Source organism: Anas platyrhynchos, chromosome 15, assembly GCF_047663525.1.
Source record: "Anas platyrhynchos isolate ZD024472 breed Pekin duck chromosome 15, IASCAAS_PekinDuck_T2T, whole genome shotgun sequence".
Lineage (NCBI taxonomy): Eukaryota > Metazoa > Chordata > Aves > Anseriformes > Anatidae > Anas > Anas platyrhynchos.
This window is the reverse complement of record NC_092601.1, coordinates 15,012,291-15,038,081: the sequence shown is the minus strand read 5'-3', so window position 1 is coordinate 15,038,081 and position 25,791 is coordinate 15,012,291. Positions and strand designations below refer to the sequence as shown.

Below are 25,791 nucleotides of genomic sequence, written 5' to 3'. Positions count from 1 at the left end.
TGAAGCTAAGAGAGTCTTTTGAAGCAGTGGTCTCTTTCAGATTTATTTAAGCAGTACCTTAAAATGATGGGGAACCAAGCTCTTCTGGCTCAATTGCGAGTCATGTCCACATTGCAAGCTACGTGCTAACTGCCTGGCCTTGGAAAACATTTCTCTTCCAATATAGGTTGCTGGCAAGAGCAATGTGCAGGTGGTGGCTATAATTACTAGCTGAATATTATCTTTCTGTCAAAACAGATCACATTAAACCTCAGTTTTACTTCTACTTTGTTTGGAGAGGGGAAAAAAAAAAAAGTAAAAGATGCAGTGGAAACCGAGCTCTTACGTTGTTTGTTGAAAATGAGCCATCTCTTCAAAGGCAAACTGATTGATTTTGAAATAGATGTGCAGTTATTTAAATGCTTAGTATATGTGAGATTCCAGTCATTTTTTGTGCTGAACAAGAAGGCTGACATGGGAATGGTTTTTTTTTTCATATCTTTTTCTGAGAAAAGCTGAAGAGACTGTAGCTCCTCAAGATTGCAGCGGTGCAGCTGTACAATGCAGTGGCAGCAGCCCCAGTGGCCTGGTGTTGTGGTCATGCTTCTCCTCTCATTTTTTTTCTGATCAATCTGACTAAGAGGCAGTGGTTAAGTTTTCACATGCCTATGTTTTCTTTTGTAGTGCCCGAACACTGGAGAAGGCCCGGCAGCAGCTACAGGAAGAAATATTGCAGATTCAGAGCCAGCTCCTGGAAGAGAAGAAGAAGCGTGAGCAGCACGAAGCACTGGTCAGACGGCTGCAGAAACGTGTATTGCTGCTCACCAAGGTGAGGGGCTGGAGAATGTCTAGTAAAGTACACGTCCTTATTTCCTTGTGGTGAAGGTCTAGATAATGTGTGGAAAAACACGTGCCCTTATTTCTTTCCTCCAGATGCAGCCCTTGATGTTTCTTATTTGTACCCCTCAGCAACTTGTATTGCAAAGTTGCTCTGGGGTCTTTGCATAGCTGATGCTGTGACAGAGATGCGACACTTGTCTCCTGGGCTGCAATGGAATTAAATTACTAGTACATTGTAGGGCCTTGCCAGCGTGCCCCTCCGTCTGGGCTCCTGCTGCATTGGCAATACATGGCTTAGTCTCGGGCCTGACACTTGTGCGAGGGCAGAGAATTGAATCATGTTGTCGCTGGAGTGTTTTGAGCCACCAAGGGGAATTTATAATGGCTTTTGCTGCCTCACCTCCTTTCCTAAAGAGAACGAAACGACTGCACCTTGTCAACTGTTCCTGTGGAAAAACAATTTACAGAGAGTAAGAGAATCGCCTTCCTCTTACGCTGAAAGTCTGTTCAAATATAATGGCAGGCACTAGACCAGTAAATTGAAAATACATTTTAAGATCCTTTCTATAGGATATTTCAGAGAACTCTGTATTATCCTATATCAGGTATGCTTCCATGATGGAAATTCTATACAATAATTTTGAAGTCTGTAGAGCATTGAAAAATGTTATATTAAATTCTGAGGGAGCTCTTTCCCCAAAGGGAATAATAATTCTCTCTAGTCGGTGTGATATGTTTTTCACTTTCCAAAAATATTCCTTACAAAACTTCACTCATCTTAAGCAATCTTCCTGATATCACGAAACTGCTCACGTTAAGTAAGCTTATGTGTGTGCATAAGGTCAGAGTCGAGCAGGTAGGGTTAGGGAGAGGAAGCCAGGCATGTCAGCGTGTATGGGGAGGAAAGATACTGGTATGGGAGCATCTGAGCAAGAGAGAAAGGACCTCTTATATTGCTAGTGCTTTAGGCTTTAATTTTCAGTGCCAACTAAAGCATTTTGATCAGTTCTAATTGTTCTACACCCAGTTCTGTGTAATTCTGTGTCAGTTTTGGGCCAAGGAGGCAGTGATTTATGGTAAGCAGGGCTTCTTGGAGCCTGAAGCAACCATTTTACAAGAGGATGTTTTTTTAGATCTTCCGACTGCAGAATTTGATGCCATGGATAGTTATGTAAGTGAGAAGGGAAAAATGACAGCAGTTCTTTCTCCTTTGCACTAAGGGAAGCTGTGCAGTTTGGGTGGATGAACCAAACCCTCTCCATGGAAAATAAAAAGGCATTTAATCTCCTCAGCAGCAGCCAGCCCTCCATGTTCTAGTCTGATAATGCCATGGCTGGATATGACACAGGTGAATGCTGAGGCTGATAAAAGCTTTCCTTTACAACCTTCTCAGCTGTCTAGCATTGCACTGGGCTGCTCAGCTTGAAGGGAATATCTCAGGTGGCTTCTAAAATATTCCCTTTAACTCATTTTGAGTCCTCAGCAGAAACATATTTTGCTGTAGAACACAAAATTTCATTACATTTCTTTAAATACTGGCCAAAAAGACAACAGTACTTTGTCATATGAGGGACTGGACTCTAATTTATAATGAAAGACAAAGCCCTTGATTTGTTTGCTGTCCTTGTCACCTTCCCCATGAAGAGGAATAGAGGAAAAGTTGGAAGTGTCCTTCATCAGACCATGGCAAATAAACTTGTGTTTTGACAGTGGAAGTTTTCAATGTGTTGAATGATTCCTCAACTGGCCTGTTTTAAAGAAATAAAAGCTTTAGTGTTCTCTGAAAATTTATATTCCGTCCAGGGAATGCTCAAGGTCCTTTGTGAAGAAGTGCATGCATTATGGTACTTGGGCAATCTCCTCTTGGCACTGCGTCTCCCACTAGTTGCACTCTCATGCAAAATCAGAAGAAGGAATATCATTTAATTAAAAAAGTATGATATTGTGATTTAAAATGAGATTGAGCAAGTATATTGTCTGTTAAAAATAATTATTTTACATTGAAAGCATATCACCTAGAATGGTATTTAATCATCTAATTAGTGGCATCAGTACTACAGTGTGCTTCTATGTAATTTGAGAATGGAAAAGATGAGCTTTCTTTATTGAATCTTTGTCTTGTTAAACAGGACTGTGAAAATCTAATTTGGGGGAGACTATTATATATATATGATTGAATTGCTATTGTTTCTGACACTGATTTTTGCATTTGTCTATATCTGACCCTCTGGTAGGGCAATGAATCCGTTCCTGTATGCTGAGCAAATACGGTCTGAAAGACATCAGACATATTTAACAGTGCAAGTTTAATGCAGTGACAGCTATCTGTTATGTGGGATCAAATTGTAACCTGGAAGTCTCAGGTCTAGAATACATTTTCAAAGATCGGTAGAAACTGATAAGCTGTTCTTCATTCGGTAACAGCAATGCCTCGTATTTCAGTAATGAACATGCTCCCTTCAGGTGGCACTCGCTTTGCTGATCTGATTCCTTCTTGGCTTACTTTATGGCTATTGAATATTATCTCAAGATTCAAGTGATTATTTTTTTTTTTTTGGCTTTCATGGATTGTCTGTCCTGTTTAGTCTTGTTCATTTTCTACTTGCCACAGTCTCTGTTTTACTTGGTTGCTCTTGTATTTCCATTTCAGTGCATTTAACTTCTCCTTCCATTGCTCGCTTCCTCGCCTCATTTGCTTCTTTTGGGCTTCCTTGACCTTACTTGGGCCTTTCCACTTGGTTTACTGTTTGCAATAGGCACAATTGTCAATCTAGGATACTTCTGTGACTCTTTACAAATCTTTCTTCCTTGGCAGACTTGAGGAACAGCATTTTCTTTGACATACTTGTGCAGTGGCCTAGCCCAATTAATTCCACCTCTGACAGTGGACTGGGGTAGGAAGTGTATCCTCATTATTATTGTTGACAAACTGCTGTTCAGAACGTGTTAGCTGATGACTTTCTCCCGTATGTCTTGTAAGTCAGAGCGGTACTTGAAGTTTTCTGATATGCATGTTTGCAGTGAAATAAGAGTCTCTTGGACACTTGAGAGCTTTTCAGACATTGATGGCTTGAAGGTATCTGCTGGAGTGTCAATCTGTTCACTTAGGGTAATGAAAAAGAAATTAATGTTTGAAGGGATGTATTTACTCACTCTGTTTGACATCCACCTGGCTCCGTTTGCTGACTGTTGTGCTGTCTTTTTGCTTTGGTTTTGCTCAGAGTTTTAGAGAAATCTTTTATCTTTGCTTGATGACACAAGGTAGCTTCAACACAGCAGTGCTGGGAGATATCTGAAGTGCTGGGGAAAGACCTGGTCTCTCTCTGCCCTTTTCCTGTTTGTTTTACCCCTATATTGGCTCTGAGTGTTGTGTTTGCCTTCAGTTCTGTATTTGGCTTTTGTGTTGTCCTTAAGCTTGTGAGTATTTCTCTTTTCTGAGAGCTTTCCACACAGCTCATGGTCTTTATGAAGTGGGCTTATTAAAAGCAGGCAATTCTGCTATTGAATGACTAAAATTTGAATCTCTTGGGTAATTTTCTGTGACACATAAGTCTCCCAGAATGCAAATCCCTTTCTGAAAATCCTTGTTTGAGTTCAAGTAGCTCGTTGAGCCTGTGTTTAACAAAACCAAAGCTCTGCTCTGTTTGTTCCTGGAGGGCAGCTTTCAAGGGGCACAAATGGACCCTCATGGACCAGCGATAAAACATGCTGAGGGGTTCTCAAAGCCCTTCGATGGAGGGTAAAAAGTTGTTTTGCATGCATCTTCACAGCATCATTACCTCCTTCTCTCCTCGCGTGACTTTTCCCTGGTCATGAGTCAGCCCTGGGCTGTATCTGTCACTCGGCTGCTGTTACGGTTCCGACCTGTCAGCCTCATCTCCTGCGTCGGTGATTCCTCGGGACGTTTTTTTCTTCTGTGCACAAAGCTGTGTGGACATCACTGCGTGAGGCTGCAGAGTGAGAGCACCCCAGAGCGTGTGGCAGGTTTGACCCGAGCCCAAAGGCCCTGCTTGGTTGCAGCTGGTGCCTGATCCTGCGCGGGAGGCTCGTGCCTCTTTGCATGCACAAGCACTCCAAACGTGAAGTGCAATTTCAGTTACTTCTCGTAACATCCCAAATGAGCCCAATTTGCTTCTCAAATTGTAGACTTTGTGAATGTACACTGTCCTAATTGCATCCCTTGCTCTCATGAGAGGCGTAATGCAGCAAATGAATTAATCTGATTGTGCTGCATGTTGTTGTTTTGCCTTGTTTGTTTCCGGTCTGCGCATTTGTCTGCCTTCGGGTGCTCCGCTACCCGGAGCAGAGGCTGAAAAATTCTGTTTTGTTTTCTGAGCGTTCGAGCAGATCATGTGATCTGATAGGAAATCTGTTTCGGTTGAGACATAATTCAGGCCATCACCATAAAAGTTGGAGATTAAATAATTATTGATTAACCAACTCCAGCTGACTGTTGGCACCACATGTTCCTGGAGATATCTTCGCAAGAGTCAGTACGAGCTGTGTAAGTGACTCCCAGAGCCGAGAATGGCAGAGATGCATCAGAAACGGGGCTAGGTAATTAAACTGTTCATTAAGCATGGCAGATGCAGAGTTCATGACTTGATTTGCCATCTGCTTTGTTTTGTAATCAGTAAAGATTTAAAATAATGCTGTTGGTTTCTCTGCCACATCGGGCCCTGCGTTGTGATATTTCGGAGGAGGTGGATGATTTGGAAGTATAAGGAAGGACCTGGGAGTTCGGTGAAGGAGGTGAATTAACCCTTTTTCTGGGAGATGTATTTATCTTTAAATATTGCCTCAATAGCAATAAAAACAGTCTGGTAGACGGATACCTTGCAGTGACCTTTGTTTGGGTGTTGCGCCCTGTGCTCTGTGTCCAGGTAGCATGGATGGGTTTGGAACAGAACTGAGCTGCTCCAGTGTGTCATGGGCAGTATCAAACGCTTCTCACTGGCTGTCACGGTGTGATGCCTCTTCCTCCCTTTGATCCCCTTCATGACTCCGTGTATATCATTTAAGCAGTCCCATTACTCGTGCAGCACCAGCTGTGCTGCCACTCTGCGCGTGATTGTTGTCTGCTGTCAGCCCGACCTGTGCCAGCCCCTTCCCTCTGCTCACCTTGTCTCTCCTCTGTAGGTTTTTAGAAACCCGTGGAAGTTGTCTTCCTTTTAATGGCTGCAAATAAAGAAGTTTGAAATAAATGAATCTGCTCCCTCTTCTGTGATTCCACGAGATGAGCTTTTAGGTGAGGTACTACCTGTTAGGTCGTCTTGCATACATATAAGAGGGGAGACAAGACAGACTTTGTTTTGGCAGAGAAGAGGTGATTGGGAGTTCTGGGTGGAGGGGATGATAGCAAGGGATGAGAGATCATGAACTGTGGGACAGGAGAGAGAGAGAGGTAATTGCTGTCTGCACAGTACGAGGGGTTTCAGTGGGGTCTCTCCTGAACCACAATTTCCAGTCTCCACTAACACCATGAATTTCAATTCTGAGACACCTCTATTGTAGAGTTGTGTTTTTTTTTTCCTTCTGAGGATGAGGACTCACAGGTCAGAGATGAAGTAGAAGTTTTTATGAAAAATCTTTTCCCTGTATTAGCTGGTATTATATTGATCCTGGGTTCAGTCTAGTGCAGCGCAGTTGTTTGGCTTTGTGCTCGTGGTTTACACAAGAGTGTCTGGAGCAGGGGATAAAGCATGCGAAGTTTTGTGATGAGACAGTGGGATTCAGAGGTTTTGGCTGCTGCCGGAGATGTTTCCTGTTGAGGTTGAGGAAATATCAGGTTCTGTGTTTGCTTTTGTTGGTCTCCAACAGCCTGGTGTCTGTGTGAGATGAGGTGCCCCAGGGAAGGAGAGGTCTGGGTTTAATACTAGGTTTTTTCTTTTTTTTTCCCCAGTATAATCCAAATTTGTTATGATTGTTTTGAGTAAGTTCATCTGCGGTGCAAGCAGGCTGTCCTGGCTTTTGAAATGCTCTGAACCAGAAGGTTGCCTGTTAGCCTTGCTGAGATTGTCTGTGGCTTAGGGTTGGTCCAAACCCACTTCTGTCTGGGTTAATTGCTATCTGCTAATGGCCCTTGCAGACTATAAAAGGCAGACAGAGGCCTGCGTTTGTAGAATATATAATTCATTCAGCTGAAAATCCTGCTCTGCTTTGAAAACTACCCTTGGACTCGATCCGGATGTTGTACAGATTACAGGCCTGGTGCCCCACAGGGACTCGGGCCACGTGATGAGCAAGGACCAGGAGCGGTTTCTGTGCTTAGAGGTCCTGCCATCTGTTCTGCTCAACTGCAGCGTCTGGATTTGCCACAGGAGGTGACAAAAAGTTGCTAAGCCAAGAGTTACTAAGTATGGAAAGGATGCTGCTGAGATAGTCCCCGCTTCTGCCTTTGGTTGCTTCCTGTGCCATGTTTTAGTCCAAATTCACCCAACAACCGGCTGGAGCTGGGGCAGCTGGCTCCCAAGTGTAGCAGCTTGGAGATAATTTGCTCCACTGCTCTTTGCCTGTAATGGGTGCTCTACAAGAAAACTGCAAATATTTATTCTAACAACTCTTTTTCTTTCTTTTTTTTTTTTTTTTTAAATGTCTGGCACTGTTCTCCTTCTCCTTCCATGATTACATTGCCATCTGCATTGTAAGGACCTTTAAACTGTGATCTCCCCTTCCATACAGAACAGCTTTCTAGGATCTGTTGACCTGATTTCAAGTCTCCCTAGACCTGAGTTTGAGAGTGATTTCCCCCCCTCCTTTTTTTTTTTCTCTGCTCTGTAACTTGCCTGCTTCTGGGTTTTATTTAGCTCATAACTGAGTGATCTGGCTGTAGAGGAACTTCATTTTCATGGAAGTTGCTATAGAAAATACAAATGAACAGATATCAATTGTCAGCCTGACCATAGGCTTGACCAAGTCTGCTCTGCAGCTATGGAAACAGCCGTGCTGATGCTTTCACCCTAGCTGTCTCCTGAACCAGTCATAATATTTAATGAAATGATTTCATCTCTGTTCCTGTGCTGCTTTTCTCTAGCATGGTGATCAGAATTCCACAATACTGTAACGGCAATTTTAGCAGAGTTTTGTACAATCACAGACTAACTTCGTGCTGATTTATACTTGACGCTCCATTATATTCATTACAAGATCCTATTTGCATGCTTGACATTTAAAAATATTGTGTTTGGAATGTGTTATTTATTTTGAGACCTTTATTAAGCAACCCCAGTCTAAGAAGGGTTTAATTGTTACTGATAGCTAAGAGTATAATTACCTCACTAAAATATCATGACTATATTAAGCAAATGGAAATTGTCTTCCAGAATAAAGTGAGCACGAACCATTTTGCTTTGAAACAGCCTGTTCTGTGAGACCTGCTAATATCACTTGCTAATAGAATTGCAGAATCTTGCTACAAAGAATAAATAAGGAGAGCTGAAAACAATGTCTTTGGAGAAGAGCCTGTCTGGAACAGTTTCGAAGAAGTATGCTAAGACCGTTTGGAAGGAGGAAGTGTCCGTAAAACAGAAAATGCTACCATTTTCAAGTGACATTTGTAGATTACTGAAAGAGGAGAAATTCATGTTTTCTGACATGGCTCCCAGACAAGTGCATACTTTGCTTTTGCGTGTTTTTCTTCATTTAATATTAGCTTTGTTATTTTGCCTGATTTGGTCATATGTTTACCACTCACTTCTCTTGAGTCAAATGAAGGAAACAGCAGCCTTGTTGAGCTCTCAGATGCTAATCCTGCTCCAGAATGGCTTTTTAAAGCCTACAGTGGTCTCTTAGTTTCTGACCCGTCTTTCTGCCCTTGGGTCCTCATCTGTTGAAGGGGTCTGAGATGACCACACTTGTTCACTGTAGGGCTGCAGATGTGGGGGCATGGTCTGCCCCTTCCCTTGCTGTTTTCCACTGCATCCTCTCTAGTGATGCTTTCTGCTCTTCATCTGATATTGGCCTAATTCTTCACAGTAGCAGATAGATTTTCCCTTTCACTGACTTTGGATATTCCACCTCTTTGTGTCCGTGTACAGGTACGTGTAGGAATTTGTACCACAGAGGCATAGTAGTTGTGTGCTTTGTTAGAGATTAGTCACCTAAGGGCTTTCAACTTGGAAGCAGCGAACGCTACCTTCAAATGACCAGCCTGGAGGAAGGAGATGAATTGACTTGTGGGCCTTGCTTCCCATCCTCTCTTAGAGGCATGAAAGAGCTCGTAAAAATTCTTAGCTTTTTTTTTTTTTTTTTTTTGAATCTGTGCTCTGTCATTCTCTTTCTTGCCTTATGATGTATCTGATAAACCTTGTAATTATAGAATGCAGAGTTCATTGCTATCTTTCTGTCAGATGCTTTTTGGGGGTGGAGACACAAGGACAGCCTCTGTTCTTAATGTATGTAATGTCTGATGGTTTCTATTTAAATAAGGTGTTTAGAGCTTTTTCAAACTTACAACAATTCAGAACATGCAGTGAAATTAAAAGTTAGGTATTAGTTTGATGGATTTCTGAAGGGCTATGAAAATACTTTTCCCCCAGAGTAGTGCCTGGATTTTGCTTCATCCTGTTGGCGCTAGATATTAGTGCTCAATGCTAAGAGGTTAGACTATGAAAATTAGAAATATACCCATAAAAGAATTTATTTGACCTTCAGTTCTCATATTTCTCTGAGAGAAAGGGCTGTATGACTTCTAAAGGTAAAATATTCAATAAAAAGAAATTAGGTTAATCCAGTGTTATGGCTGACAATTTAAACTCACCGAGGTCAGGTAATTCAAAGTTATAGTTCCCTTGATGCATGTGCTGTAACATTTATTCCTTAGCTCCTCAACCCTGAATTATGAAGGATGCGGGGACAGATATGGCAGAGAAGCGAGTATGAAGATGGATGGGTGGAACGAGGGAGTTATTGTTGAGAGAAGTTAGGCAGAGCACGTTTTACCTCTGTGCCTAGCAAGCAAGGCAAGGGCTGACAACAAGAGGTGGCTGAGGGAGGTGGCTGGGCAATGGCTTGCACAGCATCCAAGGGCAGGGGTAGGGACGTAGGATTTCTGAGCATCAGGCTCTAAATGATTAGCTGGAATAAGCTGCACAAAAAGGGCTTTTTGCATGTCTTTGTTCCCAAAATACTAATGGTTGGAAGGCATTAAGATCTGTGCCTCTTACAGTGGTGGTACTGCCACGAGAACTGCAGCTTTGAATCCCTGACTTCTCTCTATTTTAATTCTCAGCCATAAAACTGGATTAACTGGGTTTGCTTCAAGTTGAATCGCTGTGGGTTTTTTTAAGGGATAGGAGAGAGAGATAATTAAGTAATTGCACAGTAGCTTATTCCAACATGTGATGTGAGCCTCTGGTAAGAACAGCTGCACTACTCAGACACCAGTCACTCAGAGCATCCTTGCAAATGAAGACCTAAAATCTCTATAAAACCCAAGGACTGTCTGGAGAATTAAGGAGTTTTGGATTGCTTCTAGCAGAGTGTCATGCAGTGCTAACTATTTTGTTCGATGCGTGTTCACATCATCTCAGGTCAAGCATTGCTTAAATTGATGAATATATTAGAAGTCAAATGAGTTTTTTTTCAAAAGATTGTGGAAATGGTCTTTGACCCGTGATTTGTTGCACTACGGAGAAATGAACTGTTCCCAATTTTATGAGCACATTTGCTCGAGTAGTATTTCAGATAGAGACAACATTCTTTATTAGCAACTATAGCAAATTTGAAGAATTGGTCTAGTTTCAGTTAATGAATTCTGATGTCATGAGAATATTATATTACAAGTTCTCAGTATGTGGGAGACTTGCCTTTTTTTTCTTCTCAGTGCTGTGTAGGACATCTAGAGCAGGAGCTGTGAAGAACCATTAACCATAAATGTACCTGTTCGGGTGCAAGCACTTTGGCACAGTGGGGTAACTGGGGCTTGCTTTTCTCTCTGTTTAAATCCAGAGCCTCAGGATTTCCCTGAAAATATCACTACCTACCTAAATACATATATTTTCTTAAAGCTGAGAAATTGGAATGAGATTAATGGATAAATGAAGAATGAGCATGAGACAGGAAAAGATGAGCTTTCTACATCTAATTGATATTTAACTTTCTTCCTGCCAGGAGGAGGAGGAGAACTATTTTTGTTGAGTCGTATGATTTGTAGAGTTATATGTGGGAAGATGCTATGATCCCATGGGGAATCCTGGCAGCTTTTAAGTGTAGGGAAGCAGAGCCAGAACAATGTTTGAATATGTCTGTATGTTGTCGTGTCTACATCTCTGCACTTTCCTTGGCTAGTGAAGAAAAAGGATTGTCAAAAAAATGCAAGCAAATGCGTCCCTTTGCTTGCCACTGTGCTGGGAAATGACTTCCTCTGGTGTCACATCACTTCAGGTACCTGCTCCAGCCTGAATACTAAGGGAACAGGGGAATGTGCACTATGTGGTCTTCTGGTCGATACCATTTTGGGTGCCACAAGACTGTGTGTAATGAATCGAGACAAAATGGTTGAAGCAAAAGTCATTGAAGGGAGGAGGGGGGGCATTTTAAAACTGGTCACTTCTCTGCAAATGTTTGAGAACCTTTGTGCTGAGCTCACGCTTAGACCTTCAAACACCTGGAAGGCTGGGTTTGATACTGATGGCAAGTATTTTTCATGGGAAAATTCATGTTCTGCCTATCTGTTGTGATAGTCGAAGCTGGAACTGCAAGGCCTGTTATTTTGCTGCAGCTGAATTCTCTATTTTTCTTTCCCCCTTCGCTCCACCCAAGGTGTGAGTGCAGCTTCCTCCGTTCAGTTTTCTCCACTATGGCGATGGCACTCTGAGCTGCTGGGAAGACGAGTTCTGTGCATTAAAAGCACGTGATTAAATTAAAGATACCCATGAATGTGAAGTAACACTTCATTCAGTATGTGCTCTGTGCTGTGCGCTTCTACAGGGTGCGTGCAAAATGAGTTAGCAATCCATTAATGTGCGGTTCTCAAAACAGTCGTGTCTGAATTAGCATATGTCCTAATTTAGCTCCTCCCCGGTTGGATATATGCTTTTACTGTTTTTTTTTTTTTTTTTTCACACTGATGTAAGCTGCAGAAATTTTCTGTTTTGCACGCAGAACAGTTGTTCTTCTTTGTAAACAGTATTTTCAGTTTTAGAGATAAGGAAACACTTTCTGGCTTTAAAAAATTAATTTTCCGTTGATAACGTACTACCTTTGGAGACCAACTTTCAGGGTTGACATTTCTATTATATTAATTACCAAAAAAAAGAGAAAATCTGTACTTGTTTTGTTATAGGGAAATGCCATTTGCAAAGGTATTGGAAAGCTGACCTTGTCAGAAGTATTATTGCATTATCCCTCCATGAGGGCCACCACAACCGAATGGCAAGAAAAAATGCAGAAAGAAAAAAGCAATTTCAGGAAATATAATGAAATCAAAATAAAATGCCTTTTATCCTCCTCTAAAGTGGAGATGTTTATTAAGATAGCATTTGTAGGAGAGCGGTGCTGGGGGAAAAAAATGCTTGTGAACCGCTGTGGGTTGTTTTTTAAAAATAAAACGTGCCGTGTAAGAGAATTTTTGACCTTTTGCATGAAGTGAATGTGATTGTGTGGCACTATTCACTCCAGTGACATCTCCCCACGTCCCTGTTGCAGCCCCAGTACCCTTGCCCATCATCCCCCGTTCCCATCCCGTGCACCGGGCCACGCGTGCTCCAAGGGCCCAAGCCTCCCACGTGCCATGGTGTCAGGCACTTTAAGGGCTCTTCTCCCACCTCCCATTCATTCTGACAGTCCTTTAAGGAAATGCCCACGTTAAGCTCCGCTCCTACCGAAATACCAATGTCTGTATGCCAGGAGACAGTGAGCGCCTGCTTCCCCTCAGCTCCCTGCTTCCTCCTGTGATGCAACTGTCACAGGTAGCCCAGGGAATTGCTTGTCACAGAGCGCGTTCATTCCACATTAAAGGCTTTAAAGGAAACCTTTTCTACCAAAGAAATGATTAAAAAAAATCTATTTAACCCACCCCCTCCTTCTGTGCTAGCCAAGATGTTCCTTACATAACAGCTCTGCACATGAATTTGTCATGTGTGCTGGTAACCTGAGGCTGTGTTTGTAGCCCTCCCATTCCCAGATTGGCTTCTTACTTGCAAAAAAGAAGAGGAAAAAAAAACCTGCTGAAGCCACTGAAAATGTCCTGGATAGGATGCCGAACAGCTGTAAATAACAGCCAGGTTTGTACTTTAACTCTCTAGAGACATATGCAAGCTGAAGGACTTGAAATGTACATTCTAAATCTGATGCTTCCCCTTAGATAACACGAGTAAACCAGAAATACAGGCACAAGTAATCAAATGTGTATGTCTTCCCTGCATCGCTTTCCTCCTTACCCTGGGCATGAATCAGTGAGTTTGGAGGCTCTCAAGGTCCTTCTGCAGCTGTTGGTGCACCCTCTGCTGCTGAGTCTTGGTCTCTTTCGGAGTTTGCTCCTTAACCTTGGGGATGATTTGATCCCTCTGAAGGACCAGCTAAAGTTGACTCCACTGCATTATACAGGTTAGTTGTAAGGTCAGACTGCTCCATGAAGGAACCGGGTCTCTAAACTGCAGCCAAGACATTGCAGTCCGTGTTCCCAATCAAATTAGCAACAACAGAGGATGCAGGACTTATTGCTGACCCCAGCCTGGTAGGGTTTGTTCACTTTTGTAGGATTTGCTATATGTTGGACATTCTTCTTCTGCTGTGGTTCTGCACGTGGCTGGTGGATGTGCTCCATGCAAATGAACTGATATCCAAAGATCTGCCTCAAAATTTTTGATTTATAATTAACTTTTAATATGGTTAAAGGAATGCTAATCAAATTAACTGTAAATTAGAGAGTTCACATCTTTCATACAAATATAACTTAAGAAAAATGGTATCTTCTCATTTTGCCATGCTGTTGAGATTTAGAAGGTGAGGTCGCTGCCCTCCTTGGGGAGGGCTTTTGGAGTTGCAGGGTTTATTCATCCAGACCAGCGAGTTTTTTCCTTGCAAATTTCTGTTTGCAGAGAAGTAGCGATAAGAAACTGGGGGGAGGGAGGAATCTTATGGTGCCTGTCCTTTCTCTTTTTTGTCTTGGAGCTCAGTCAGGAGTTAAATGTGGTAATAATATCCAAGTATCAACCCTTGGTAGACTTATGAGAGCTGTTAACAACTAATGAAGGTTAAATGCTCTCTATTTTGGGAATCTGAATGACACTGTCACTCATGATATTTTAGCAGTATGCACTGTGCGGTGTTGTACTTTTCCTTCTTTCATTGCTGGGAGATAGAGAAGCACTCAGATACCTCTGTTACATAAGGGGAACTGCGACACTGGATGAAACGGCTGGAAGGCTGAGCCCAAGTCAAACAGGAGTCCTGTGGAAGAGCTGTTAAGTCTTAATTTATTGCATCTCTTACTCAGAATATTTGATCCCTTTTTTTCACGGAGTCCTACAACACAGGCTGCAGTTTTGTGTCTCCTGTGTGAAAATGCCCTTCCTTCAGACAGCAAGTCCTTTGTGTGTATGTCCCTGGCACTGCCTGCCCCCCTGTATTAACATCAGCATTTCACTGATTTTCTACATCTGCTAAGTCTTGTCATATCCTGGAAGCATCTAGTATGATTTTGGTGAACCTGTGTTAGTACAGGGATCTGCTTTGCTCCTGGAGCAATGTTGCTGAAGTGGGTTTGTTTGTGAGGCTGTGGTTTGCTGTCCAGGCACAGGATAGAGTCCCTTCCTTCTCCTGCAGGTCACTGCTGGCCAGCGTGTCCCTGGGGGTGTCACATCCCCGGAGGGCATCCACCTCACCTCACCTACCTGGCAGATCATTGCTTGAAAGCTGCTTGCATGCACGCTGCGTGAGATGTAGTATTTTTCCTTCCACTCTGCATTAAATTGCATTTGTGTGTTTGTGTTCAGGCTGCTTATCTGCGTTTGCTCTTCCCTCATTATTAATTTTTTTAGCTGCTCCAGAATGCCTCACCCTTGTCTCTCGATTCTGCTAACATTAATATTTTATGTTGTCAGCACACATCTTGCTACTTGCCCCTGTTTTTCACACTAATAAGTACACTGAATGAAACTTCTGGCTCTAATCCCCATTGCAGCCTGCCACTAATTGCTTTCCGAGGTAGGGAAGAATAGTCTGCTCCTCCACGAGCCAGCTTTTACCCTGACAGGTATTTGACTCTCACGTAATGATTAAAACCGAGGGATGCTCAGTCATTTATATAGACTTTCAAAGCCCTGTATTCCCTAGTTAGCTCTCTTTTGAGTTCTCTCAAAGAATCGTTAACCAGTTAGGCTTAAATTACTTTAACAAAAGCTTATGCTTATCTATCTCTATTTTATCCTGTTACACTTAACTAAAAAAGGTGCTTTGTAATTCTGAACCTTCTCAACTAATTTTCGTAGTGCTCAGGTGAAACTTCCTCGCCAGTGACTCTAATTTCCCAGAGCAACCTTATCTCCTTTTTCAAAACAGATAGGAGGATGTCTGCTGTCTAATACCTCCAAAACAATAGCCATTTCTAATGATAAATCATTTTATTCCTTTTGTCTGTTAACACCTTTCTTATTTGGGTCTTGGGTGAGTTCCTAGCTTTGAGATTATGATGATGTCTCCTCCTTAGTGCAGTGCAAGTTCTTGAAGCATTGGATTGCTTCTATCACAGGTCTCTGAAATACGGCGGAGGAGAGGTGTAACTTTTTGGAGCCTGCATCTTTGCAGGGTCAGAGTCAGGCTGCAGCTGCATTTGCTCCTGGGCTCCTGACTTTTGATAGACTGAAGAATTGGTCTGCATACCCAGCTGCCCATCTCCGTTTGTTTTGTTGTTGTATGTTTCCATTGTGAAATTTGTCTGCCTCTGAAATATAAATGATTATTGCTGCAGCAGCTTTTATTTACTTGAAATTCTCCATTACGTTTTACATTTACATGACCTTTCTTCACTTTATGCAAGCATCAAGACTTTTCATGTTTTGATGTTTGTCTTCATTTTCATCTTTATGAAACGGGTGATGATAAAAAAACAAACCAAACCAAAAAAAACAACATACTGTGGAGATTGGTAGGTTTATTTTCTTTCTAATTTTGACTTGAGATGCTCTTGCAAGTTCCTGTATTGCAACTGATAGTTTCTGAACCCATCATAGGTTCATTTTCTACTCCCTGTGTGACTTCTGAAATACCTCATGAGCTGTAGCAATGCTGTTGCAGAGAGTAAACAAATCGCTCTGTTCCTAGCTAAAGAAAAATAAATTGATCACAGTCACTGTCACTCCTGCCCATCTTGTAAGATGAATCGGTCCGCTGAAAGGTGGGCCAGCGGGCTGTATGCAGAGCTAGATTAGTGTTGTTTTGTGTCATCATATCTCTTACACATTATCAGGGGTATTACATAGTGTATTTTTTCCCCACTATTTTTTGTTTTTAAAGTAAACTTTCCTGTTGATGGTGGCATACTGAAAATGAAATGATTGGATAGCAGATAAACTGAGGCCATGCCTTAGAGGTTATCACTGCCAGGTATTCTTACCAGATGGCCAAAGTGCAGTCTTTTTAACTCATCCTGCCTATGGTTATAGTGTTTTTATGAAGTTATTCTAGTTTCATCTTCTATTTGTCTTCATAGCTGTTAAGAGCACTTTTTTTATGGTGTTTCTTTCTGCTAAGAAAATCATATCAGATTTGAACATAGCTCCTCAAAGCTGCATGAGCTAATGCACGGTTTAAAGTGGATTAGCAATCAGTATGAATAAGGACTGTTCTGTGTAAGGTGAATCTTTGAAGGAACACCTGCATCTTTAGTAATTTATGTGTCAGTAGAGATTTGCTTCTTCAGCTAGAACCTGTTATGGTAAAGGTCATTTTATTGAAATTCATGCTTACATATTCATAAAAGCAGGCATTGTTCTGAGCATTATCAGTCTCCAAGTATTTGTAGTTGCCATGCTGGATGTTTTCCGTATATTCTAGCTCTGAAATCTGGTTTGATGAATAAAGTGAAATGTCTGGTCTTGATATTACAACATTACAATAAAATCAGAGGGGGTAGTGTGGTGGCTTACGGTCTCTATATCTAGTGTGGTTCAGCTGACAGGAGAACGTGAATTGATAGGAATGGGAGAACTAGCTGAAGGGCTTGGGGAAGCAGATCTGGAGATGGTTATAGACTGATGTTGGAAAAACAAATTTCTTTGCTTAACGATATGCTTATGATCTGACGCGCCAAATTTTCTAGGTCACCTTTTCCTTATTCCTTGGGATTTATTCTTTGAATCCTCTGAGAACAGCAGACTTAGCGAGATACGGTTTTGTAATTGGCTTTTGTATTGTTTTAAATTGTTTGTTAAAACAGCTCTGTAAATATTGTAGAAACCTAGGCTGAGAAGGATGAGGGTAACCCTGGCTGTGGAAGGTAGAAATTTTTCTAACTGTCTCAATGGAACTTTGGTCTCTGTCTTGGGCATAGTGGACATTATAAAAGCTGGTGATCTGCCTTAAAGAAGCATCCTGTCTATTTTCTCCTCTTTTTCAGCTTTATTTACTTGCCTTTTGCATCATTTCACCAGGGAGATTTTCATGATTCTTATCTTTGCATTGTTTCCTATCTTCCTCACATCTGTTGTGAAATCTTAGCAAAGAAGGTGGCTGCTAATGTTGTTCTTCCTGCCATTCCCTGTGCTCTTCATGTTGTGCTGGCGTTGTGCTATAGCCAGGGCTTCCCTTGGTTTACTGTTGGACTTCAGTGCCCTGAATTCTGCTGCTCCTTCCTTCAGCTCTGAAGAAGCCCAGGTGACTAAGAGCTTACTCTGCCTGGTGTGTACCCTTAAGCTGCTCCCAGTCACCCTGCAGGGAACTTTTTTTCCAGTGCTTTGGGGAATTTTACAGGTCAGCTGTGCCGTAAGGGGCCTCAAAGCGATCTCTCCAAGACACAGCTGGAACCAGTGACCTTTCCCTGAGACTTGTACCAACGCCCGTCAACCAGCAGGACGCCACTTCCACAGCTAAATCAGACCTGCTAGGTAATGTTATTTGACAGTCTGCTGCTGCCAAAAACCGTGGCACTGCATCTCCTTCCATTTATCGTTAGATTTTTCACCTACCCAAATTTGCTCGAAATTTTCTATAGTAGAGCATTATGAATAAAACTTGTCACTTAGGTTTGGAAAATGTAAGTCATTGAGTAGTGACTTCAGCTTATTCCTTTATAGTCCGCCACCCTTTTGGCTGCTCAAGATTTGAAGGGCTGCATACTTCTATGTATCTGTTTCATCAGGTTTTCTAACAATGAAATTACTTTGCTCTTCAACCTTGATAATTTTGCCTTTACTGTAGGCTGAGGAAATGTGGCAGAGGGCAAAGGTGTATGGAATTGGAAACTGGAGAAGGCTGCCCTATATATACGCATGTGTGTGTGAGAGGTCTGGCACGCATACCCTGGGAGTGGGGGACTGGCTGTCAGACTGGTGTGAAACATGTTATCATCTTGCTTACGGCATCTTTTTGTTTCCCATCCAGAGTCGGACTAATGACAGCTCTGATAATGCCAGATGGCAGTCACCAGTCATCATTTAATAGCAGAAAAATGTCTAAATATTGTCTCCAAAATTGGTTTGCTCATTCTTTCTCCTTGTTCTAGCCTGGCAGTGATCCGCAGGCAGCACTTAGGGACCTCCTAAGAAGATCCCGTGTAGAAAACTGTCAGAACAGATTGCTGTATGGATTTTCAGAGGATTAAAGTTAATTAAAGAGCTCTTCCTTGCTTTCATTTCCTCCTATCTGCCAGCTATTTACATGCTAATGTAGGGTCTGCCAGGGAGAATAGGAAAAGTGTCAGCACTGGGCATGTTATCACACATGGAAACAGTAGAAAATAATGAGATGAGCAATATATATGTGTGTGTGTGTGTAGCTTGACAACTCAAAGCCACTAGCACTGCTTTTTGAATATTTTCAGTAGTGTGTGATCTTACTGAATATAATTCACTCTATTACATCTTGCACTGCATAATTTAATACTTCATTCACAATACTAACTTTACATAAGCAATTTTATAAATAGAGAGATTTAAGCTTTTTTTTTTTTTTTAATGTCTTGTTCTAAAGAAGAAGCTTCTTTTCTGCAGAAGGAATGAGTAATTTTACTAGGAGTACAAACCCGGGCGCATAGATTTTGGAGGGAACTGGTGTCTACTGTTGCCTTCTCTTGGAAATTTTATGCAGAGTAGGTGCTTGGTGTGTAAGCAAAACTGAGAGTGGATGTAATAGTTTTCTGCTCCAGTTGCATTATTATTTGCCCATTCCATTTTCACATTATTTCAGAGGATTATTCTTTCAGGTAGTTTTTCAATACCTTCCATTTTAACACTTTATTAAAACTACTACATAACAGATGAAATAAAATTGATCCCAGGTTGCTTTTCAAGAGGGAGTTTAATGCTTTAGGAAAATGAGAAGCCTTGCCATCTGCGTTTAAAAAAAAGGAAAAAAGAAAAACATCCATATTGTTGAGCATAGGTAAAGAAATCTTCCAGCTGCTGAAGGCAGTTGAAGTATTTTGAGGGTGCTGAGGGTAATTAAGCTTCCAGGGACCAAGGGCAGTCAAAGACAGATTTGTTTCCAGCAGCTTTTTTCCTGAACTCTGCAAGTAAAATGTGAAGTGACTAGCTTAGCAAAACACAACATGCTCTTAGAAGGGACTGCCATGAAGGCCAGAATCCCTTCGTTTCATGTGACCTTTGTGAAACATCTGTTGGGCATTAGTCTTTTTCTTCACTTCAGTCTTCTGTGGTTTTCCTAGTGGAAAACATGATGCTCTTGCTGTAAGATGTCAAGTGGCTGTTGCTTGGCCTTGAAAATCAATGTGACATTTTGTGAAAGAGTTAAAGAGGAGGGAGAGGGAAATACCTTTAGGAGACTTTATTGGAGGCAAGAGGGGGGAAAGTTCATCCCTGCTGAAAAGTCGCAAGTTGATCCTCTGTGCGCTTACAAATTCTAACACAGCTTTCTAAACAGGTGCTGTGAAATGGATGTTAGGCGAGAGATGCCCTGGGATTTTGGTGTTTGCGTTGTTCTTGTACTTGATATTCCAAATCCTCTCCTGAGCAAGCCCAGTGGGGCTGAGCAGGATGAAATGCTACCGTGTAATAGGCCTCGGGCTGAATTTCTCCCTGATGTGTTTCTGCTAACGTCATCTGAGCTGCACCAGGGAGAACATTTTCCCTGGTGTCTAGATGTTGCTCAAGGCTTGTTACCCAAGCCTGGGGTTGTCTGAATAATTCAGAGAGCAACATGTTGTACTAGATTCCTCATAGTGGAGGAAACCAATATTGTTTCAGCATCTCTGCTGACTAAATCGTATTGCTAAGTGCGGTTGGGGAATGTGATATAGTTGCCAGCAGGAAAGGCAGTGAGTGCTCAGAATTTATTGAAGGTGGGACAGATGTGTGTGGTTGGCAAAAGGAAAGAAGCAACAAGTGGAGCAGGTAACTTGTACAGTCCCTGCCTGAGCTGCCTGGCCCTGGAGGGGCCAACACCAGCTCTGCTTTTGGGAGCTCTGACATCTGGAAGTGAGAACCTGTGCTTAGGAAAAAAAAAAAAAAAAAAAAAAGGAAAAAAAGGTATTTTAATTTGTAAAGTTCATTTCTTTTGCACAAACTGAAAGACTTGTGATTTTTGTGTGCATAATATTGGTTTGGGGCAAATATGAAAGCTTTTAAGAAAACCAGAGAACTACTTTCAAGCTTTTTTAGCCGAGGTATAAATACATATTTATGTGCATATAGATATTATATGTACTTCTTGCTTTCATCTATGTTGTATTTCACATGAGGGAGGTTTTTATTATGTATATCATATGAATTCTTCAATTTTCTCTTGCCTTGTGATCAAAGGAAGACTTTTGCTGTGTTGTTTGGTTGTAGAAAGACACAGACCTTTTTTGCTGTCTAACAAGTAGTCTGCTTATTCAGTCAAAACAGTTGGTCTATTTTCAGGCTGTATGGGAGCCACATCATGCAGTGCACTGTCTTACTAAATCTGTTTCCAGCTACTGTTAGGAAGGGAGCAGAAATAGCCCCCTGAGGGTAGGTCTAGTCACTGAGGTAAAAGACCCTGCCTTTCGCCAAATTTGTGAGGTGTTACGCAGAGCAAAAGTGCTCTCTGAGCCACGATTAGGAGCTTCTCTGCTGTAGTAGTTTGGGGTAAATGAGGTTTGAAAAAAAAAAAAAACAGACAAACCACAAAACAAAACAGTAAACACCCAGACTGGCCCTGTCCCAGCTCCATGCCATCCCCTCAGGCCTTCAGAGCTCAGCGCCTGCCCTGCGCTCCCCTCGTGAGGGAGCTGCAGGCCGCCATGAGGCCTCCCGTCGGCCTGCTCTGCTCTGGGCCGAACAAACCAAGGGACCTCAGCCACTCCTCGTACACCTTCCCCTCCAGACCCTTCCACGTCTTTGTAGCCCTCCTTTGGGCACTCTCTGATAGTTTTATGTCCTCTTATTGTGGTATCCAAAACTGCACATGGTACTTGAGGTAAGGCTGCACCAGCGCGGAGTAGAGGCCATGTGTGTTTGAGAAGACGTCTGTTTTCAGTAGTCCAGGCAGAACATTTTTCCACAGACAGTATGATTTACTAGTGTAAAATTAGAGATTTTTTTTTTTTTCAAGCTATTACATGCATATTTTGCTACTTTTTGCAATAGGCCCTTTCTGGGACTTGTAAATGTATGGATCTCTGAGGTATTTAGTTGCAGTGCAACAGTTGTTTGCCCCTGGGAGGAGAACATAAATCCTTCTGGAAAACTGAAATTCTCCAGTGCTGGTATTTGCTTGATTTGTGGGTCCTTCATTCTGCATCCTTTCCTTCCACTTTCTGGTGGTTGTTGATGTACATGGATTTTGAGAGCAGAAGGTAGTGTTATGGTTACAGATGAGCAGAAGAGTTTCAAATAACGAGATTTTATTTCCTGTCAGAACACTGGCTTTTTTTTTTTTTTAAATTAAAATATTATGCTAGTTTGATTTCTGGAACTTAAGTAGAGCAAACCAGGAGGCACGACAGGACTCCTAATACTGAAATTAGATTTTTGTTTTTAATTTTTGTCTGTCCCTGATGTTAGGCAGCAAAGGAGCAACCTAGAGCAGTAAACAACATGAATATTTCAGAAGAATCATTTTTTCTGTGTGCCAACCTCTGCTGAAGACCTATGTACACGAAAGAAGGATGGTTTTCTGAAGTCAAAGGATTCATCTCCTGGTGACACATGCTAAGAAAGGTGTAAAGCACCAGGTAAATCTTGAGAGATGTCGCCAGACTTTTGTTGTTCCTTTACGGAAACCTCTAGATACTGGCTGAATGCAATTGCTGACAATAATAGTATTGAGGGGGGAAAAGTGACGCATAGCACTTGTAGTGTAATAAATATATATTCAGCAAATGAAAGCACTAAAGAGGTCTGGTTCAACAAGATGTTTTCTGCATGTTAGCTTTCTGAATGGCTCTGATAAAAAAGAGAGGTCATAACTTCTGTACTTGCATCCATGAATGTTGCAAAGAAAGCTCAGATGCTCACAGCACCTTTCCCATTAATGTGTTTTCCTGTATCCAGTGCAAATGACCCTAGACATGCGATAGCTCTTAATACATTTTGAAAGTCTCTCTCCCATAATTAACTTGTGATGGAATAAAACAGGAAGCCATGGGGGTTACAGATTCGAAGAGACTTTTCAACAGCTTTTGAAAACGATACATAGAAGTCTTTCTGCCATTCATGTAATTAAGCTTAATTATTTTGAATCAGTTGTAAGGTCTTGAGCACAGATATGCAACAAGCTCTACGTTGTGCCTCAGCAGCAGCGTCTTTTAAGCCCTCTTCAGTCGGATTGTTGCCAAGCTCAGCGTTCCCCTCTCTTGCTTGTCTGACTGCTTGGCCCGTGCTAGCCTACAAGTTGTTCCAGCCGCCGCAGTGTCTGTTTTTCACCAGAGCAGCTCCCAACTGCTTCATCAGGTGATAGTGAAGCCTCTTGCTCTGTCAACAGGCTGTTTGTTAGCATCAGATTAACCTTTCTAGCTCTGTGAAGTTTAAACAAAATGTGTCTGCTCCTCCCCACCTCTCCACCATCTCCAGCCTTCCCATATCACTGATGCAAGGTGCCGAACGTTGAAGTTCATCTGTGGCATGCCTGAGGGACACAGGTTTGGGCTGTTAATTAATAATTCCAGTCCTACACAGTGACTAGTCTAACAACAAGTCATTGTGACGAAAACTCTTGGTAGACTTTGAAGCAGGCATGCAGAAATATCCTATTTTTAGCTGTCCGTATTTTCTTCCCAGAATTACTTCACCATGGCACTGCTTTAAATACGTGTTGTGAGATAAGCTTTAAATCCAACTTGGGCAAAGTTCATTAAAAGTTAACATTTGTATGGGGAGTTTTTTTTTTTTTTTTAAAAAAGGACTTTAATTAACTTAAACCCATCCAAAGTACAAAATAATGTTGAATTGCTTTCCACTGGTGCAGACTAGGATAACTTTTACTGCGTTCCAACTCTTGAGGCTCAGGAATAGCATCACTAACAGCCAGTGTGCCCCATTACAAACTGCACATCTGGTCCCAGAGGTCAGAGAAAATGAGCCACTACTGACAGGCTAAATACTGAAAATCACCGATGTGATATTAGTTGCCACACTTGTTGAAATACAGCGGGAGGTAGGTTGTGTCATTGTGCTGTAATCAGGGACTGGTTCAAGTGGGGATGCATGGATCTTGATGCAAACAAGGTAGCAGGGCTTTGCTATTCTGCCTGGCTTTGGCCAAAGTGGGTCCGGTCCCAGGGCTGGCAATTTTGGGCAGAGAACGGTGGTGAGAGAGCAGCTCCCATAACGAACTAAACAGAGCTGGAGACAGAACCCGGTTATGCGTATGATCTTTTATTTTTGTCTCAAGTGGCTTTTTATTGGTTTTACCCCAAATTTGGCTCACATTCCTGCACCCTGCTCTTTGGCTTGAATTTAGTAGTACTTTCAACTGAAGCCCATTGCATTGCTGAGGGTACAAAGCAGAGCCCAGGCTGCACTTTTGCTTTACCTGGATGCATCCCCAAAGCAGTGAGTGGAGCTAGATTGCTCAGCTGCTGGTAGTGGGCTGGGCACCCCAGCGGTCCTTCTGTACATCCCAAATTTGTTCTTCTCTTCAGGGTGGAATATTGTGCCTTGACTTAGCTCATTAGCCATAAAATCCTGGAAAAACTGCTCTAGTAGTTCATGATGTTTTGAAGTGAAGTGTCAATGTGGGTATTACAGTTTGATGTGGCTTTGCTTTATGGAAGCTCCTGCTCGGACCAGCAACCCCAGAGCCAATAAAAGTTGGTGTAGCCTGACTGAGGACAGGCCCCAGTGCCAGCAATCCTTTTCTGTAGCCTGTACACAAGTTACAGAAAGTGGACTAGCAGTAATGCTGCTCAAGTACATCTGAGATGAGAAACATCAGTTGCACAGTCCCCAGGGAGAGCATCAATTTTCCTACAGATCTAGGACAGATGAGGAACATATCCTTTCCCATATTCTGTTTTTTGTTGGGGCTGCATAATGTTTGCCAGTACCTTACAGCATTTAATCTGTTGTGATTGTCTTAAATGTCTGTCTCCCCATCATATTCACCTTCCCTTGGGCTGCAAGTCACCAGCATGTGTGTCTTTGTGTTAATTTGTCCCAGTTCACAGGCACAGCATCATTAGTGGAACAACGTTGCTGCTGTAATTACTGTGGGATTTGTGCGCAGCAGCGTGCTGTTTCATTGCGATGTACCTACTCTTTAATCTGCATGGGCCATCTGCTTTATTTCTTAACTAAAAGTTGTTTTGTTTCTGCTTTGGAAGAGCGAATCTGTTGCTCCTAATCTTCTCTGTCTAGAAAAACATTGCAGCTAGGATGCATTAAATCCCACTTTGATAGATCGTGCTCATTTTGGTAAGATTCCTTCCAAGTCATGCCCCGCAGGCTTGCTATGCATAAGGTTTATTTTTTGCTTTCCTCCTCTGTGCCTGCAGGGACATTCAGGTCAGAATTCGGTAGGACCACTCTGTAATCTGGTTAACTCTTGACCACTGTAAGTAAGTCTGACAAGTTCAAACAGTGTAAATTCCTGCTGTTGGCTGTAGAGAAAATACCCTAATACAATTGGAAGAAGTTAGAGGTTATCCCGTGACAACTCAGCAGGTTAAAACCCTTTTTAAAATGACTTTTAAAACCCCATTTTAAGTTGTGTAGCAAGGCACTTTGACCTCTGCCTAAATTAGAGACCTTCTTTATCTTTTAGTACTTCTTCCTCGATCAGAAGTAGTGAACTGTCGGACTGATCAGGTCAAAGAGCTGAGTTTCTCCAAGTCTTCTGAAACCAATGTGACACCGTCTTCTGCCTTTTTGTCTCTTTTCCCAGAACTCCAGGAATAAAAGGGCAGACCTTGGGCACAAAAGTAGGTTGTTTAAGTGGGATGTAGTGCTGACATTTCTGTTAGAGAAAGCTTTTAGTTCCCAGAAAAAACGGTCCATTAGATGATAGTTTTGAGAGGTATTCTTTGGTGTGGTCAAACTGGATGATTTCAGATGTTTCAGAGGCATTACAATAAGACTGTAAACTAAGAACAGTGGGGATCTTGCAGCATGTGTCATTTTTCTGGTATTTTGAAAGAATTTATAGCCTAGTGCTACACTGAAGTAGGTTTTGTTGTTGACATCTTATATGCCTTTTAAAAATGTTCCTGTTGTGAATAAATAAGATGAGGGCTACAGTGATCCATGCCTTAAAGAATATGAAATGAGAAAAATACACTTTCTTAGGTCTGTTGACAATTTATTTTTCTTGTAACAGGAACATTATTTCTACGTGAGCCCATCTCCTTTCCGCTAGAAGTTGCTGCATTCAGTTCTGAGACAATGAAATAGCAGC

The 25,791-nt window shown here is 42.0% G+C and overlaps 1 protein-coding gene across 5 annotated transcripts in view; it reads left to right on the top strand.

Moving 5' to 3' along the window:
- MAD1L1 (mitotic arrest deficient 1 like 1) overlaps positions 1-25,791 on the top strand; it is a 347,495-nt gene that overhangs the window by 101,424 nt on the left and 220,280 nt on the right. For all 5 annotated transcript variants that reach the window (XM_038187038.2, XM_038187039.2, XM_027469053.3 and 2 more), the window contains one exon: positions 664-808. In XM_038187038.2, the coding sequence (XP_038042966.1) occupies positions 664-808 (145 nt within the window). The remainder of the gene's footprint in view (positions 1-663; positions 809-25,791) is intronic.